The sequence below is a fragment of the Pleurodeles waltl genome, chromosome 4_1 (genome assembly GCF_031143425.1).
Source record: "Pleurodeles waltl isolate 20211129_DDA chromosome 4_1, aPleWal1.hap1.20221129, whole genome shotgun sequence".
NCBI lineage: Eukaryota > Metazoa > Chordata > Amphibia > Caudata > Salamandridae > Pleurodeles > Pleurodeles waltl.
In genome coordinates this window covers 913,834,111-913,853,530 of record NC_090442.1, presented here as the reverse complement: position 1 = coordinate 913,853,530, position 19,420 = coordinate 913,834,111, and the positions used below count along the sequence as shown (strand labels likewise).

The following is a 19,420-nucleotide window of genomic DNA, read 5'->3' as shown; positions in this document are numbered from 1 at the left end:
TGTGGCTGTTGGAAAGCTACAAAAGTTGCTTTGTTTTTATAAAATCTTTAGTTCTGTCTCTATGGTACATAAGAGCTCTTTTAAGATCTAGGGTATAAAGAGCTCTTTCTGCCACAGAGTCTGGCTGTGGAAAGAAGACTGGCAATTCCACTCTTTGGTTGACGTGAAATGGAGACACAACTTTTGGTAGAAATTTTGGATTTGTTCTAAGTACAACTTTATGTTTGTGTACTTGGAAAAAATGTTATTTTCACTAACTCTTCTTAAAGAAGTAATAGCTACAAGGAAGGCGACCTTCCATGTTAAAAATTGAATTTGACAAGCGTGCATGGGTTCAAAAGGTGGTCCCATGAGTCTGGTAAGTACGATATTTAAATTCCATGATGGAACAGATGGTGTTCTAGGTGGAATAATGCGTTTTAATCCTTTCATGAAGGCTTTAATAACAGGAACTCTAAATAGAGAAGTATGCTGAATAGTTTGTAAGTATGCAGATATTGCAGTAAGATGTATCTTGATGAATGAGAAAGCCAAATTTGATTTCTGCAAATTAAGTAAATAGCATACAATATCTTGTATAGATGTTGTAAGTGGATCAGTGTTTTTAGATTGACAGTATTAGACAAATCTTTTCCACTTGTTTGCGTAGCATTGTCTAGTAGTAGGTTTACGTGCTTTTTAAATTACTTCCATACATTCTGGTGGAGGTTTTAGGTAACCAGATTCTATGACTTCAGGAGCCAAATCGCTAGATTGAGAGCATTGGGGTTTGGATGCCTGATTTGACCTTTGTTTTGTGTTAACAAATCTGGTCTGTTTGGAATGAGGCACTACAGACAGATCTAGGAGTGTTGTGTACCAATGCTGGCGTGCCCATGTTGGTGCTATGAGTATCATGGTGAGTGACGTTTGACGTAGTTTGTTGACTAGAAAGGGAAGGAGTGGGAGAGGGAGAGGGGGTAAAGCGTAAGCAAATATCCCTGACCAACTGATCCATGGTGCATTGCCCTTGGATAGGGGATGTGGGTGTCTGGATGCAAAGTTTTAGCATTTAGCGTTTTCGCTTGTTGCGAATAGATCTAGGTCTGGAGTTCCCCACTTTTGAAAGTATTTTTGAAGTACTTGGGAGTGAATCTCCCATTCATGTGTTTGTTGGTGATTTCTGCTTAGGAGATAAGCCAGCTGATTGTCTATCCCTGGAATATATTGTTCTAGTAAATTAATTTGATTGTGAATTGCCCATTTCCAAATTGTTTGGGCTAGAAGGGACAACTGAGATGAATGTGTCCCGCCCTGTTTGTTGAGGTAATATGTGGTTGTCATGTTGTCTGTTTTTATGAGAACATTCTTCTGTTTGAGAAGAGGTTGAAACGCTTTTAGGGCAAGAAACAGCTAATAATTTTGAGTGGTTTATGTGTAGCTGTTTCTGTTTGACATCCCATTGCCCTTGACTGGTCTGATTGTTTAAGTGAGCTCCCAAACCGATCATTGATGCACCTTCATTAGATTGCTGCGATTCCACCAATGAAGGAACATATGTGTTTGGCGGTCCATCAACACTAGATCTTGAAGTTGACTGTGTGCTTGTGACCATTGTTGTGAAAGGCACTGCTGTAAGGCCTCATGTTTAGTCTTGCATGTGGGACTATCGCTATGCAGGATGCCATCATTCCTAGAATCTTTATGATAAATCTTACAGTGTATTGTTGACTTGGCTGTATGAGTGGTATTAGATTTTGGAAAGCTTGTATCCTTTGTATCTTTGGATAAGCTAGGGCTAGTTGTGTATTTAGGCTGGCACCTAGGTTTGGTTGTACTTGTGCTGGTTGAAGGTGTGACTTTTGGTAGCTTAGCGTGAACCCTAGGGTATGCAAGGTTTCTATTACATAATGAGTGTGGTTTTGGCACTGTGTAAGATTGCTTGATTTTATTAGCCAATAGACTAGATATGGAAAGACATGGATGTGTTGTCTTCTTAAGTAGGCTGCTACTACTGCTAGAAACTTTGTGAACACTCTTGGAGCTGTTATGCCAAATGGTAACACCTTCAACTGGTAGTGTTTTCCTGCTATGACAAACCTGAGATATTTTCTGTGAGCTGGATAAATGGGCATGTGGAAATATGCATCTTTGAGATCTAGAGCAGTCATGTAATCTTTTTTTGTAGTAGTAGTGGAATAACATCTTCCAGAGTTACCATGTGAAAATGTTCTGACAGGATGTATAGATTGAGGGGCCTGAGGTCCAAGATGGGCCTGAGGGTGCAGTCTTTTTTGCGGCTCAGGAAGAATAGTGAGCATACTCCTGTTACTTGTTGAGAATGTGGTACTTATTCTATTGCTTGTTCTAATAGTAGAGATTGTTCCTCTTGTTGTAACAGAACTGTATGTTCCGGGGACAATTTGTAATTTTGTGGTGGGATGTTTGGAGGGGTGGAGATTAATTCTAGGCAATAGCCACCTGCTGTGCCCTTTTTTCGTTCTCCTTTGAGAGATGCTGTATAATATCTTGCATTTCATCCCAATGGGCCCTATCAGACCTGGCTAGATGTGCCTGAGAATTCACAGTTCTCCACTGTTTTGCTGCCTGTGTAGCAACTCTTTTCCCTGCTGCGTCAAATTTTCTACTCTCCTTATCAGGAGGCGGCGAGTCTCCTGAAGAGTGGCTGTTTGCCTTCTTTCTTGCTGCACTGACTACTACTGAGTCTGGAGGGACCTGGTGAGTGATGTAACCTGGATCAGTAGGCGCCGGCTTATACTTCTTATCAATTCTAGGGGTGATAATCCTAGCTTTAACAGGTTCACTAAAAAGTTGGTCTGTGTGTTTAACCATTCCTGGTAACATTGGGAGACACCGGTACCTGGAATGTATAGAGGACAGTATATTAAATAAAAAATCTTCTTCTAATGGCTCTGAATGCATGGTTACTCCATGATAAGCTGCTGCCCTGGACTTTACTTGGGTGTATGCAGTGGTGTCTTCTGGAGGAGAAGGTTTTGATGGGTAAATGGCTGGATCATTGTCCGGGATGGGATCAGGGCCATAGAGATCTCATGGGTCTGCCGTACCTCCCTGTGAGTATTAAGAATATGTTGGAGAAGGCAGTGGTGGTAGGGTATTCTGAGGTGAGGAAGAGAGCTGTGGAGAAGTATGGAGAGGTAGTGGCTTCTCCTTTTGTTTTTGCACTTTCGCTGGTGGTCGCACAGAGACTAGTTCCTCTTGGAAAGCCAGCTTTCTTTTGGTTTTTAAAGGTGGTGCAATGATGATTCTTCCTGTCTCCTTATGAATATGGATTCAGGACTGTCTCTCATCCATAACCTGTAATATTGGTTCAATCTCACGCTCTTCCTCAGAAGTCGTGTTTGATTCCATGATCGGTCTTGTAATCTGTCTTAATTTTTTGGAAAGTCCTTGTTCCTCTGTATATGAGGATTTTTTCGTCTCCAAAGTGTGTCGTTTTTTCGGTCCCGAAAAAGTAGTCTGAGGTCTCGGCTCCGAAGCAGACTACTGAATTTTCGACTTCGAGGAATGGGGTCTTTTACTGGAGTCTTTCAACAGATTTGCTCGACTCAGAGGTGGACGGTGGAATGGCCTTTTTCGGCGCTGACACCGAAAGACGGTCGCCAACAGCCTTTTTTCGGGCTGAACCATGGTCTTCCAGCAGTGGTGTACCCAAGGCTTTTAAATGTTTTTTGTGTAGGGTAGTAAGGGCAGACGTACTCACATGCTGGCCAGTTGTGATGGGTCTGTCGTCTTTCGATTCCTGTTTGGAGTCTGTCTCTCAAATGGAGACTGCTGTCTTCACCTGTTCTTTCATGACGTGGAGATGTTTGCTGCTTTTCGACGCCATTTCGAGTCTTCGGGCTCTGCGATCTCGGAGGGTCTTCTTTGATTGAAAAGCCTCACAATCTTCCTCCTGATGGTCTGGAGAAAGGCACAAATTACAAACCAAGGGGGTCATTCTGACCCCGGCGGGCGGCGGGAGCCGCCCGCCTGGAGGGAACCGCCAGAATACCGCTGCGCGGTCAAAAGACCGCCGCGGGTATTCTGGGTTTCCCACTGGGCTGGCGGGCGACCGCCAAAAGGCCGCCCGCCAGCCCAGTGGGAAACACCCCTCCATGAGGATGCCGGCTCCGAATGGAGCCGGCGGAGTGGAGGATGTGCGACGGGTGCAGTTGCACCCGTCGCGAATTTCAGTGTCTGCTAAGCAGACACTGAAATTCAGGGTGGGGCCCTCTTACGGGGGCCCCACGACACCCCATACCGCCATCCTGTTCCTGGCGGTTCGCCCGCCAGGAACAGGATGGCGGTATGGGGTGTCTGAATCCCCATGGCGGCGCAGGGCAGCGGAAAACTGGCGGGACACCGCCGGTTTTCCTGTTCTGACCGCGGCCATACCGCCGCTGTCAGAATGCCCTGCGGAGCACCGCCAGCCTGTTGGCGGTGCTCCCGCCGACCCCGGCCCCGGCGGTCCTTGAACGCCGGGGTCAGAATCACCCCCCCAAGTGTTGGTCTGTATAGGGGTGATTCAAGTGGCACAGAGGGCAGAATCGGAATGGAGTCTGATCCATCAGGCTTTCCATGTGGTAGGTCCGAACAGGCCAGAGTCGGGCGCACGCGCCCCGAAGGGCGGAAAATGAAGGTTCCAATGGTACTACCAGTTCGATGCTAGATGGGAAACACGATCGAATCAATGCTGATGAATAAGAAGGTTTTCTGTGGTTTTCCGAATCGAAATCTCGGAGCAAGAGGAAACACGTCCGAACCCGACCGCGGAAAGAAAACAATCTAACAATGGAGTCGATGCCCATGCGCAATGGAACCGAGAGGAGGAGTCACTCAATCCTGTGACTCCGAAAAGACTTCTTCAAAGAAAAACAGCTTGTAACACTCTGAGCCCAACACCAGATGTCGGAAGAGCTATGCATAGCATGTGTATCTACAGCTACACATGCCATCGAATATAAATATATATAATTTTGAATGGGCATTCTACTAAATTCAACAATCCAATTCATAATTACTTCTGTGACCAACTTGCAAACTCTTCCAATTTTTTTGTGCCTCTACCACTTTAGTGCTAAACAAATTACAGATAAAATTCATCTGTAGAAAGCTGGTCATTGCAAACTTGGGACTGAAGAATAAGAAACTTTCAATTTCTGAAATGTACCTTCCACCTAAAAAATTTCATTACTTAAACTGTCCATATCTAATTGTAATTGGTGTTGTACCAAATATATTTACTAAAAATAATAATTAAAATGTTGGTAAATAAATAAAAATGTGCATTGCTATGTTTTTGAACATATGAGGTAACCTCAGTATTGTGCACAACTTTCTCTAGTAACTGTATGCTCATTTCCTTCCCATACTAAGCTTACTGGTGTCATCCCTAAGCAGTTAAGTTATTTGCATATATAATACAAGAACTGTGACATTATTGACCTTACACAAACAGCGAATGGTGTACAGTTTTATACTTAAGTGCGCAGCTGTTCACGTTTTTCAATGCACTGTTTCACTGACTTGGAAGTCACTGCAGTAATATGTAGTATGCAACTTTATGTTGTGGATAAATACTGAGTAGATTGCTCCCAAAGATAAATAAAGATTGTAAATAAAGAACTTACCAATATTTAGAAAAAGTAGGTCATTCTTTTGCTGAACCTCTGTTCGTTTTACATCAGTTGTAAATGTTTTACGGTAACCTATATCAACAAGATATATGTATTTGTAATCCTTCAGATGAATAAACGTTTAAAATGAGTGATGTTTCAGATTGAACACAAAAAGGATTATGTAAATTAAATGCATAAATTAATAAAATGATCATATTATCTCAATGTTTTACAGTAATCCACAACTTGTACAGTTCTCAGACTTAAATGTTAATCAAGAAATGTTTCTCAAAACTTAGTTTAGTCAGTGCTTCCACTTAATTTGCAGAAATAAAGTACTTACATTATGAATCTGCGTATTAGAAGAAAGCTCTAGAAGGCAAGTCTCCCAACTACCTCTTTCCAGACTCGACAGAAAAACATGAGGGCAGAAGGTGTACAGCAATCCTTTGGCACCCCAGCAGAAACAATACATAAGAGGAGGAAGACAAAAGTATCCCTCTATTTCCAAAACAACCAGCAGTTGAGGAACAGGCCATCAGCTAACTGTCAAATCTACACTTAAAACCAGAAGTGGAGGGGGCGTGGTGAAGCAGCCAAGATGGTGGACGAGTTCTAAAGATGCTCCAGGGCCTCCTCTGCCACCATATTACTGCCCAGTGTCACTACATTTAAGGCTTCCCTCACTGCTGTGGATCCCAGCAGACTCTGCTCACCATGGAGCGCCCAGAGACAACTAGGATTTGAATGCTGGTTGGGCCGGCTGGAGCGGTGCCAATTTCAAGATGGCGCCAGGGTGAGCTCCATGAGATGTGGGGCCATCCCTCTCAATACAGGGCACTCTTCCAGAGGTCTTCAGCCCCACCTGTGGTGCTCCCCAACTCAGGTCTCTCCTCGCCAGACTACATGGGAGGCGGTCGTATTTTGGCCAGGATCTTCCAGTGCCTGCTGCCACTGCTGAAGCCGAACACCCTGGGAGATTACTGCCTGATGGAGAGTTGGGTGGCTCTAATCATGCTACGACACTGGAGGTGGCAAATGGATCTCTGCTTCTCCAAATGGGCCACAACTGCTCATACTGCCCCAATCCACAGGCCAACAGGCGCAATCAGGTGGGGCTTAATCTCTGTGAAAGGGGTCCAGAGCCTGGGCTGACAGAGCCAACAGGGGTCCCCAGCTTATGCAGGAAACTCTTGAGTGTCCTGAGGCGACTGAGGTTCAGATGCTGGCCTTGGGTGGTGCGGACACCGGGGTTCATTCTCTTGGTACCGTCTGCACCAGGAGCATTATTCTTCATTCCTGGGGCTGGGCCAGGCAGACGGAGACAGCTTGATACCCTACATGTGACAGGGCCTTGGTACTTAAGAGGACTTAGACACATATTGGAGCTTCTCCCAGTCACTCCACAGTACTTCAAACCTACCCTCTGGCCTTCTCAGGGAAACACATCACAGAGGTCTTGGTTGCTGGGTGGCTGGCCTGAGTGAGAGTAATTTACATCGCTTTGGGACGTGGCCCAAGTAAGGCAAGTGCAACACGCAGCAGATGCAACAGCCTATTTACTGGGTGTTTGTACTGGGCATTTCTTATGAGGACCTCATGATAGGTAAAGAGACAGTCTGGAATACTGGCCGAAACCAAAACAGACAAATTCACTGTGCAGCCTCTGCAGACACAAGCCTCCTCAGCACACCAACATCCCACCCCCACTGACCTAAGCACTATCCTGCAGGCAATTCAGTCTTCCTGGGAAGCAGTGGAGGCTAAGATTGGGAAGGTTGGGGCAGATGTAATGCTTATACGTCATGACCTGCGCAATGTCTCCTGTAGGGTACTTGAGGCAGAAGGGAGGATTTCAACATTGGAAGGTGAGGTAAATACACTCACGCGCTTTGTGCCCAAACTCCTGGCTGTTACTAGCACTATGAAGGCTCGCGCAGAAGATGCAGAGAATAGGTTCACACAGAAGAATTTACTATTTGTTGACTTTCAAGAAGGAGAAAAGGACAAAATGGACAAATTCCTTAAAAGTTAGCTCACGAAATGGGTGACAGAAGGAACACTATTATCCTGGTTAGTGGTTGAGAGGGCATGCCACTCTCTTGCCCAACACCCCCACACCCTGAAGTGAAGCCCTGCGACTGCTTGCATTCTTAATCATAGGGACAGATATGTGATACTCCATTCAGCTGCAGGGTGGGTAACCTGACCTACAACTCTCATTGTATTATGATTTCTCCAGATTACACCAGAGCCATTCAACAGCAGAGGAAATTATCTGATGAGGTCAAACAAAAGCTTTGTGCCATGAATGTGCTTATGTTACCTGTAAAACAAAGCAATTTATGATTCAAAAACCTTCCTTGATTGACACCCCTGAAAACTCGTGGTAATGGACTACCAAATGACCACCTCTCTTGGGAAAGTCATCCCAGTCTCATCACCCTGCCATCCATGCCGGCCACGACCTGACAGCCATTCGCCGCAAAATAACCTGGTCATGAAGGGAGTGGCAGGGTGGTAGCAACCCACTCGATTCCTTGGACTCAGGCAGAGCTCGCTCCCAGAGAAGAAAAAAACAAGAGAACTCCGCATGACCGTGGTCTCGGAACCCATGCAGAGACCACAACCATGGACTGTGTACAGACCTGAAACCCGTTTAATCTAGATCCCGGCTGGCATTTGTATGTCTTTGGCACGGAAGAATGGATATGTGCTATCCACCACTGATTACTCGTTTATCACGTGTCAGAGGCCCCTGATACATGTTTTGCCCAACACGTACTTGATGGCATTTGTTAAGGAACGTTTCAGGGAAACAGATGCTTCAAAGGGTGAAGTATGGGAGGTATGAAGCTGGGGTGGTGGGAGGTTTATGTTTAAATAGTTTTTTATTGTTTTATTCCTACCTGTGCGACAACATATCCCAGTGTGTTTTGATGTTGTGTTTGAGGTGCATGGCCAGCTAATCTGGCCCCTCATGCACTCTCTGGTCCATTTACACTGGCTCACCTCTAGTCCACCTCATGGTCATCCCCAATCTTCATGCCACCGTTTACACTCCCATTATGGAAAGTTAATGGGCTCTTAGACAACGTTAAGAGGTTTGCCTTCCTTCATCATGCTAAGCGTTGAATGCCGGCCATATTGAGGCTGCAGGAGACGCACTTACTGGGGACCCACTCCTCATTCCTGAAGCTCTATGGATACGAACAAGTATATCATACAGGATTCACAAGGAGCTCTAGGGAGGTGAGGGGGGATGAGGGACGGTGTATGTTCATGTTGCCATACTCCTTCATACAGCCTTCCTTCTGGTGGATACCTCCACAACCTCAGACCCCCAGGGAAAGTCCGTGGGGGGTGGAGTGTCACCTGTAGGGGGAACCCTTGGACTCTGTGCACACTATTTCTTACTTTTAAATAGTATATACAGAGCCACCTTCCTACACCTGTGGTATAGTGCACCCTGCGTTAGGGCTGTAAGGCCTGCTAGAGGGGTGACTTACCTATGCCACAGGCAGTGTGAGGTTGGCATGGCACTCTGAGCGGAGTGCCATGTCGACTTAGTCATTTTCTCCCCACCAGCACACACAAGCTGTGAAGCAGTGTGCATGTGCTGAGTGAGGGGTTCCTAGGGTGGCATAAGACATGCTGCAGCCCTTAGAGACCTTCCCTGGCATCAGGGCCCTTGGTACCAGGGGTACCAATTACAAGGGACTTACCTAAGTGCCAAGGTTGTGCCAATTGTGGGAACAAAAGTACAGTTTAGGGAAAGAACACTGGTGCTGGGGCCTGGTTAGCAGGGTCCCAGCACACTTTCAAATCATAACTTAGCTTCAGCAAAGGCAAAAGGTAGGGGGTAACCATGCCAAGGAGGCATTTCCTTACAACAGGTGAGGGTATAAGTGCATGAGCACTATGCCCCTACAGTGTCTAAGACAATTCTTAGACCTTGTAAGTGCAGGGTAGCCATAAACAGTATATGGTCTGGGAGTCTGTCAATTATGAACTACACAGTTCTCTAATGGCTATACTGAAATCTGGGAAGTTTGGTATCAAACTTCTCAGCACAATAAATGCACACTGATGCCAGTGTGAAATTTATTGTGAAATACACTCAGAGGGCATCTTAAAGATGCCCCCTGAATACCAGTCCGATTCCTAGTGCTAGGCTGAGCAGTTTCTGCCAGCGTGCCACAACCAGACGAGTTCCTGGCCACATGGGGAGAGTGCCTTTGTCACTCTGTGGCCAGGAACAAAGCCTGTACTTGGTGGAGGTGCTTCTCACCTCCCCCTGCAGGAACTGTAACACCTGGCGGTGAGCGTCAAGAGCTCAAGCCTGGTGTTACAGTTCCCCAGGGCACTCCAGCTAGTGGAGATGCCCGCCCCTCTGTCCACTGCCCCCACTTTTGGCAGCAAGGCTGGAGCAGATAACGAGGAAAACAAGAAGGAGCCACCCACCAGTCAGGACAGCTCCTAAGGTGACCTGAGCTGAGGTGACACCTGCCTTTAGAAATCCTCCATCATGAGTTGAGAGGATTCCCCTGATAGGATTAGGGATGTGCCCCCCTCTCCTCAGGGAGGAGACACAAAGAGGGTGTAGCCACCCTCAAGGACAGTAGCCATTGGCTACTGCCCCCCAAAACTAAACACACCCCTAAATTTAGTATTTAGGGGTGACCCTGAACCCAGGAAATCAGATTCCTGCAACCTACAACAAGAAGGACTGCTGACCTGAAAGCCCCTCCGAGACGACAGAGGCACCAACTGACTTGGCCCCAGCCCTACTGGCCTGTCTCCAGACTCAAAAGAACCTGCACAGTAAAGCATCCGATGGGGACCAGTGACCTCTGAGGACTGCCCTGAACCTAAAGAACCAAGAAACTCCAGAGAACAGCGGCACTGTTCAATAACTGCATCAACTTTGCAACTTTAAAGCAACTTTCAAAGAACTCTCACTTCCCGCCGGAAGCGTGAGATTTCACACTCTGCACCCAACGCCCCCAGCTCAAGCTCAAGAGAACAAACACCGCAGAGAGGACTCCCAGGTGACTACGATGACGAGAACACCCTGAGTCGACCCCCCTGTACCCCCACAACGACGCCTGCAGAGAGGATCCAGAGGCTCCCCCTGACCGCGACTGCCTGCTAACAAGGAACCCGACGCCTGGACAAAGCACTGCACCTGCAGCCCACATGACTGAGAGGAACCACCTTCCAGTGCAGGTGTGACCAGCAGGCGGCCCTCTTCCTAGTCCAGTCAGTGGCTGGCCTGAGAAGCCCCCTCTGTGCCCTGCCTGCGTCGCCTCAGTGACCCCCGGGTCCCTCCATTGCTTTCAATAGCAAACCTGACGCCTACCTTGCCTACTGCACCCAGGCCGCCACTGAGTGTGTGTTTTGTGAGCTTGTGTGAGCCCCCTCCCCCCAGTGCTCTGCAAAACCCCCCCCTGGTCTGCTCCCCGAGGACGCAGGTACTTACTTGAAAGCAGACTAGGACTGGAGCACCCCTCTTCTTCATAGGCACCTATGTGTTTTGGGCCCTCCTTTGACCTCTGCAGCTGACCGGCCCGTGTTGCTGGTGCGGTGGCTTTGGTGTTGCCTTGAACCCCCAACGGTGGGCTGCCTATGCCCAGGAGACTGATGGTGTAAGTGATTTACTTACCTGAGAAACTTAACCAAAGTTCCCTCCCCCAGGAACTGTTGATTTTTGCAGTGTCCACTTTTAAAATAGGTTATTGCCATTTTAACCTCAACTGTGTGTACTACTGTTTTAAATCAAAGTTCTATACTTACCTGTGTGAAGTACCTTGCATTTTATATACTTACCTCAAATCTTGAATCTTGTGGTTCTAAAATAAATTAAGAAAATATATTTTCTATATACAAACTATTGGCCTGGAATTAAGTCTTTGAGTGTGTGTTCCTCATTTATTGCCAGTGTGTGTACAAGAAATGCTTAACACTACCCTCTGATAAGCCTACTGCTCGACCACACTAACACAAAATAGAGCATTAGTATTATCTAATTTTGCCACTATCAACCTCTAAGGGGAACCCTTGGACACTGTACACACTATCTCTCACTTCGAGATAGTATGTACAGAGACAACTTCCTACAATGGGTAAATGGAAATATGCATCTTTGAGGCCTAATGCAGTCATGTAATCTTGTTTTTGTAATATTGGAATTATGTCCTGTAGAGTTACCATGTGGAAGTGTTCTGACAGGATATACAGATTTGGAGATCTTAGGTCTAGGATGGGCCTGATAGGGCCATCCTTTTTAGGAATAAGGAAGTATAGTGGGTATACTCATGTTCCTTGTTGGGAAAGTGGGACCAATTCTACTGCTTGTTTTAGTAGTAGTGATTGTACTTCTTGTAGCTCCTGTTGCAACAGAACGTTGTGTTCTGGGGACAAATTGTGGTAACGTGGTGGAATGTTTTGGAGGGGTAGAGATTAATTCTAGGCAACAGCCTATGCGGATAATTTTTAATACCCAGTTATCTGTGGTGATATTTTGCCAATGAGAGTGGAATTGTTGAAGTCTTCCACCCACAGGAGATCTGTGGGGTGGAGGGGTGGGAAAGAAGTCACTGTTTGGATGGTGTAGTGGCTTGTTTTGAAGCTTGGAACTTGCCTCTGCTTCTAAAATACTGTCCTCTGTAGGATCTTCCAAACCCCCCTCTCGGATATTGTTGCTGCAGCTGTCCCTGCTTTGTTTGGGAGGTAGAAGCTTCAGAGGATTGTGTTTTAAATCCCCCCCTAAACTGTGGCCTGCGAAAGGAGCCTCTATATGGTGTGGTGTCTAATGCTCCCAACAGCTTTGGCAGTATCTGAGTCTTTCCTCAGCTACTCTATGGTCGTATCGACTTCAGGCCCAAATAAGTGTTTCTTATCAAAAGGCATGTTAAGTACTGCCTGTTGGATTTCTGGTTTAAAATCAGAACAGCGTAACCATGCATGCCTTCTTATTGTAATGGCAAGTATTTACACTTCTTGCTGCTGTATCAGCAGCATCTAGAGCAGACCTTATCTGGTTGTTACTTATGGCTTGGCCCTCTTCTACTACCTGTTGTGCGCTCTTTTGGGAGGTGCTGTATGGGTTCTTCCATCTCATCCCAGTGGGCTCTATCATATCTGGCAAGACGTGCTTGTGAATTCGCAATTGGTTGGCAGCTTGTGTGGCAACTCTTTTGCCAGCTGCATCAAACTTTCTGCTCTCTTTATCATGTGGGGGAGCATCCCCTGAAGATTGGCTATTAGCCCTTTTTCTAGCCGCACTCACCACCACTAATTCTGGAGGAACTGAGTGTGTGATGTAGTCTGTAGGAGCAGATTTGTATTTTTTGTCAATTCTTGAATTACTCTTCCTTTGACCGGCTCACTAAAAATTTGCTCTGCAAGTTTGACCATTCCATGCCACATGGGAAGGCATTGGTATCTAGAGTGAGTGGAAGACAGAGTGTTGAACAAGAAATCTTCCTCTGGGGGCTCAGTATGCATAAGAACCCCATGATAGGCAGCTGCCCTGGAAACAACTTGAGTGTAGGCAGTAGTGTCCTCTGGTGGAGAAGGCTTTGACGGGTACAAGTCAGGATCATTATCTGGAATAGGATCCGGGTCATATAGATCCCAGGGATCCACTGTATCTCCATGAGAATATTGTGAGTGCGTTGGAGAAGGCAGCAGTGGTAGGCTATTGTGTGGAGGTGAAAAAGAAAGCTGTGGAGAATGAGAAAAAGAAGTAGGGACAGGTACTGGCTTCTCTTTGTTTTTGGATTTTTGCTGGTGGTAGAGCAGAGTCTAACTCCTCCTGAAAAGCCAGCTTTCTTTTAGTTTTTTAAAGGAGGTGGTGTAATAATTCTGCCAGTCTCCTTGTGTATATGGATTCTGAATTGTCTCTCATCCATACCTTCCAATATAGGCTGAATATCCGTGTCCTCAAAAGAAGGTTTGTAAGATTCTTGCATTGACTTTGAGGCTTGCTTGAGTCGGCTCGAAAGTCCTTGTTCCTCTGTATAAGAGGCTTCGGCTCTGAAGTTTGGATCATTTTCTGTCCCGAAAATGAAGTCGGCTGTTTCGGTTTCCAAAAAGGGCGTCGAAACTTCGACTCAGAGGAGAAAGGACACTTACTGGAGTCCGCGGCAGAACTTTAAACCAACTTACTCAACTCCGAAGTGAACGGAGGAGTGGCCTTTTTTCGGTGCCGAACCCTAAGTTTGGTCGATGACAGTCTTTTTTAGGGCCGAACCATGGCCTTCCGTCAGTGGTGTACCCAAGGCCTTTGGTACTTTTTTTATATGTGGGGGTAGAGGCAGACGTAATCATATGCCGGCCAGCAGTGATAGGTGTATCTTCTTCCGATTCTTGCTCATAGTTGGTATGTCGGATGGAGACTGCTTCTGCGCCTGTTCTTCTTCCATGATGTCGAGATGCTCTGTACTCTTCTAACATTTGGGCTCTTCAATCTCTCAAGGTCTTCTTGGATCGAAACGATAGACAAGCCTCACAATCATCTTCTCGGTGGGGTCCGTAGAAAGACACAAGTTACAAACCAGGTGTTGGTCTGTATAGGGAAACTTCGTGTGGCACTGAGGGCAGAACCGAAATGGAGTCTGATCCATCAGGCTTCCACGCGGTAGGCCCGAAAAGGGGGAAATCCATAATCCGATGGTACTATTGGTTCATGGCTAGATGGAACACGATCAAAACAATACCGACGATTAAATTATTTTTCCGAGGTTTCCAATTCGAAATCTCGGAGCGAGAGGAAACACGTCCGAACCAGACAGCGGAAAGAAAACAATGTAACAATGGAGTCGATGCCCATGTGCACTGTAACAGAGAGGAGGAGTCACTCAATCCCGTGACTTCGAAAAGACTTATTTGAAGAAAAACAACTTGTAACACTCCAAGCCCAACACTAGATGTCAGAAGAGATATGCACAGCACGTGTATCTACAGCTACACATGCCATCGAACATATATATACACATATACACACATCACACACACCAACACAGTTAAAACACCACAAAAGTACACCACATCACCTTAGAAAAATAGCCAATATTATTCAGCGTAAAACAAGACTAAAACTAGCAAAATCCAGCATACTCAAGTAAAGATATAACTTTGAAAGGTTTAAATGAGTCTTAATCCATTGGAAACAGCAGTTGTATCCTTTGAACACACAGTACCTGGCGTGCGTCAAAAAACAGATGATGCAAGCCGCAAAAGAGGTGATGCGTTGGAAAAGCAAGCGATGCGTTGATTCGTTACTGCACAGGGGAGGCAATGCATCGATCCTTTCCTCACAGGTGAAGCAATGCATTGAATACTTCCTTGCAGGAAAGGCGATGCATTGGTTCCCTACTGCGGTGTGGGCTCAATGAGAAAATGAACCCAGGGACGATGCTTGGATAACCCAGACACGCTGTCTTGATGTATCTGCATTGAAACAGGCACTGCATTGATTCTTCTCCCGCAAAACCGGTGCTGTGCCAATTCTTCATCTGCGGGAGAGGTGCTGCGTTGATTTTTCTGCTGTTGCGCACCAATGCATGGATATTCTCCTTCAGGTCACCAGCTTCCACTTCCAAGGGCCCAGGCACTGGATTTGGCACACTAAGCAAGTCAGGACTCTTAGCTGAAGAGCATAAGCACTGGCAGATAAAGTCTTTGATGTCCCTGAGACTTCTCAACAGAAGGCAAGCTCAGTTCAAGCCCTTGGACAACCTTGGAAAGCAGGATGTAGAAAGCAAAGTCTAGTCCTTTCACTCCCGGGACAGAAGCAACAAGCAGCAAGCCACACAGCAAAGCAATGGGCAGAGTGGCAGTTCCTCCTACAGCATCGGGCCCTTCTTCCTGGAAAAATGTCCTCAGCCCAGAGGGATTCTAAATTTGTGGGGTCAGAGGTCCAGTACTTATACCCCTTTCTACCTCTGAAGTAGGCAAACTTCAAAGGGAAGTCTTTGAAATACACAAGACACTGCCTTTCCATGCCCTACCCCAGACACACTCTAGGGGGTTGGAGACTGCTTTGTGTGAGGAAAGACACAGCCCTATTCAGATGTGTCAGCTCATCCCACCACTCTAGCCTAGGAAGACCCATCGGGATATGTAGGGCACGCTTCAGCTCCCTTTATGTGACTGTCTAGAGTGAATTTAGAAACAGCCCTAATGTCATCCTGACCCAGCCGTGTATTTCAACACACATGCAGAGGCACAGAATGGCAAAACAAAAAATGTCTACTTTCTAATAGTGTCCTTTTCAACCTTAGAACCTAAAAAACAACTTCACCAAAATATGCATTTTTAAAGTTCAGAGACCCAAAACCCCATACCTCTATCTGCTCCCAATGGGAAATAACACTTATAAGGTATTTCAATCCCCATGTTAACCTATGGGCCTTGGAAAAGAGCAAATCAATTACAAAAAATATATATTTTTATTAGATTTTGCATGTAAAACAACATCAAACGAGCTCCATGAAGTACACTGAAGCGATTTTTTAACAAATGTCCCTATAACTGTGGGACCATGATATGCGTTTGCTTATCCATAAACATATTGCACAGTTTTCAGTGGGAATAACTTGATCCTCTTGCTGCTTTGTCACTGTTATTAGTGGGTGGGACCTGGAACTTGCACGGCCATCATAAATATACCCTTTGAGGTGTGGTGATTTGCGAGCTTGGAATCTTGTGGCATAATGTTAGGCATTTTATGTGCAGTGTATTGTTATCGTGTTCTGACTACTCCGTTGTTGACAAGGTGGCGTCGTGTGCCGTTCAATCAGGAGTTCTGGGTGTATTATGTGCTTACATGTACAGGGAGTGCAGAATTATTAGGCAAGTTGTATTTTTGAGGATTAATTTTATTATTGAACAACAACCATGTTCTCAATGAACCCAAAAAACTCATTAATATCAAAGCTGAATATTTTTGGAAGTAGTTTTTAGTTTGTTTTTAATTTTAGCTATGTTAGGGGGATATCTGTGTGTGCAGGTGACTATTACTGTGCATAATTATTAGGCAACTTAACAAAAAAAAATATATACCCATTTCAATTATTTATTATTACCAGTGAAACCAATATAACATCTCAACATTCACAAATATACATTTCTGACATTCAAAAACAAAACGAAAACAAATCAGTGACCAATATAGCCACCTTTCTTTGCAAGGACACTCAAAAGCCTGCCATCCATGGATTCTGTCAGTGTTTTGATCTGTTCACCATCAACATTGCGTGCAGCAGCAACCACAGCCTCCCAGACACTGTTCAGAGAGGTGTACTGTTTTCCCTCCTTGTAAATCTCACATTTGATAATGGACCACAGGTTCTCAATGGGGTTCAGATCAGGTGAACAAGGAGGCCATGTCATTAGATTTCCTTCTTATATACCCTTTCTTGCCAGCCACGCTGTGGAGTACTTGGACGCGTGTGATGGAGCATTGTCCTGCATGAAAATCATGTTTTTCTTGAAGGATGCAGACTTCTTCCTGTACCACTGCTTGAAGAAGGTGTCTTCCAGGAACTGGCAGTAGGACTGGGAGTTGAGCTTGACTCCATCCTCAACCCGAAAAGGCCCCACAAGCTCATCTTTGATGATACCAGCCCAAACCAGTACTCCACCTCCACCTTGCTGGCGTCTGAGTCGGACTGGAGCTCTCTGCCCTTTACCAATCCAGCCACGGGCCCATCCATCTGGCCCATCAAGACTCACTCTCATTTCATCAGTCCATAAAACCTTATAAAAATCAGTCTTGAGATATTTCTTGGCCCAGTCTTGACGTTTCAGCTTGTGTGTCTTGTTCAGTGGTGGTCGTCTTTCAGCCTTTCTTACCTTGGCCATGTCTCTGAGTATTGCACACCTTGTGCTTTTGGGCACTCCAGTGATGTTGCAGCTCTGAAATATGGCCAAACTGGTGGCAAGTGGCATCGTGGCAGCTGCACGCTTGACTTTTCTCAGTTCATGGGCAGTTATTTTGCGCCTTGGTTTTTCCACACGCTTCTTGCGACCCTGTTGACTATTTTGAATGAAACGCTTGATTGTTCGATGATCACGCTTCAGAAGCTTTGCAATTTTAAGAGTGCTGCATCCCTCTGCAAGATATCTCTCTATTTTTTACTTTTCTGAGCCTGTCAAGTCCTTCTTTTGACCCATTTTGCCAAAGGAAAGGAAGTTGCCTAATAATTATGCACACCTGATATAGGGTGTTGATGTCATTAGACCACACCCCTTCTCATTACAGAGATGCACATCACCTAATATGCTTAATTGGTAGTAGGCTTTCGAGCCTGTACAGCTTGGAGTAAGACAACATGCATAAAGAGGATGATGTGGTCAAAATACTCATTTGCCTAATAATTCTGCACTCCCTGTATAAATAAAAGGAGCGCCAATTATCTTTTGGGCCAGGAGCGTTGTGGCATTAAATCCCAGTATGTGTCTAGTTGCTCCTGACAGTAAGTTACATCATGCAACCAGGCAGTTACAGTGGGAGCTGGGCACTGTCCTCAATGCATTGCCACCCTCTGCTTCACCAGCAGAAGCTGCATTGCGATTAGTCACCTACTCTCATCAGGTACCTCCCTAACATGTCCCATTAGTGCCACAAGCAGTGTCTGTATCCTGTCAATTCTCGAATGATCTTATACACTTCTGTCGAAAAATGCGGGAATATGGAGACATTGCCATGCGAGGTTTATGAAAGAAGCTCTCGCATCTGCGCATCTAATGCATCTCACTTCCGGGATTACACCAATATTGAATAGGTGTAAAGGGTGTCTGTATAGAAGGTGTAAGAATTTTTAATAGATTAACCCAAGTCTGTAGTTGGGGGGAGCGGTGTTTTAATTGCAACAGTAGCCCCACTGTTTATCTGTGAGTGTAATAGGGAGGTCTTTGTCCCACCCTCACCTGGCTTTGAAGGTCAGGAGCGGGGCTAAAGCCTGAGTGGATGTGTGGAGTCTCATGAACATTCGTTTAGGTCATGTGGACTTTAGCATCACCTCAAGGGGTATCAGAGTCGGTGGGGTTGTTGGGAAAGTGGGATGCAGGTTACGACATGCTGCTTGCAGTTGGTAGTATTAAAGTATGTCCAACGGGGTGTTACTCGTACCCTCTCCCTCTGGTAGTTGTGTAATGAAATGCCCGCTGGGATATACATCTGCGAATTGCGATATCTTGTGCTTGAGTACTTGTGCTTTAACACCTGATTCTTGAAAGGGCACGAGCGTAGGGTTATGAAATAAAGATAAATGGTGTGTATAACAGGGGTAGTTCAGAACGTTTACGCAGCCCTTCCCATGCCCAGCGGACACAGGCAACAGTGTCCATCTCCGCTCTAGGTTTCTTATAAGGGCTGAACAGAGCCGTTTTGAGAGGGCATGGGGCAGCCCTGTCTGCCTCAAAAGCAGTGTGTTGCTGGAACAGGGTGGGATGTACCCAAAAATGTAGGTACTGAGCTTGAGCACTGTATGAGTGATGTCAGGAGCGCAGAGTCCTCCCCTGTCTAGCAGTAGGATGAGGAGTTCCCAGGATGCCCGGAATTGCTTGCCCACCCAGGTCAGAGTACTTAAGTTTGATTTCAAGCGTTTAAAGAATGCCGCAGTCAGAGGTACAGGGATATTAATGATGAGAGAGGAATTAGGGGAGGACCAGCATTTTTGCTATTGCAATCCGACCGGTTAGGTATAGGGGCAGGCAGGTCAAGAGAGGTATTCTGTCTTCCATCCAGGTTTATAGCTCTTCCATAGCTTGCTTACCATATAGTGTCT

At 45.9% G+C, this 19,420-nt stretch overlaps 1 protein-coding gene across 1 annotated transcript in view; it reads right to left on the bottom strand.

The window, feature by feature from the left end:
* Window positions 1-19,420, bottom strand: part of GSAP (gamma-secretase activating protein) — a 646,974-nt gene that overhangs the window by 314,969 nt on the left and 312,585 nt on the right. Inside the window, exon 14 of the mRNA XM_069229679.1 lies at window positions 5,634-5,711. Within this exon, the coding sequence (XP_069085780.1) occupies window positions 5,634-5,711 (78 nt within the window). The remainder of the gene's footprint in view (window positions 1-5,633; window positions 5,712-19,420) is intronic.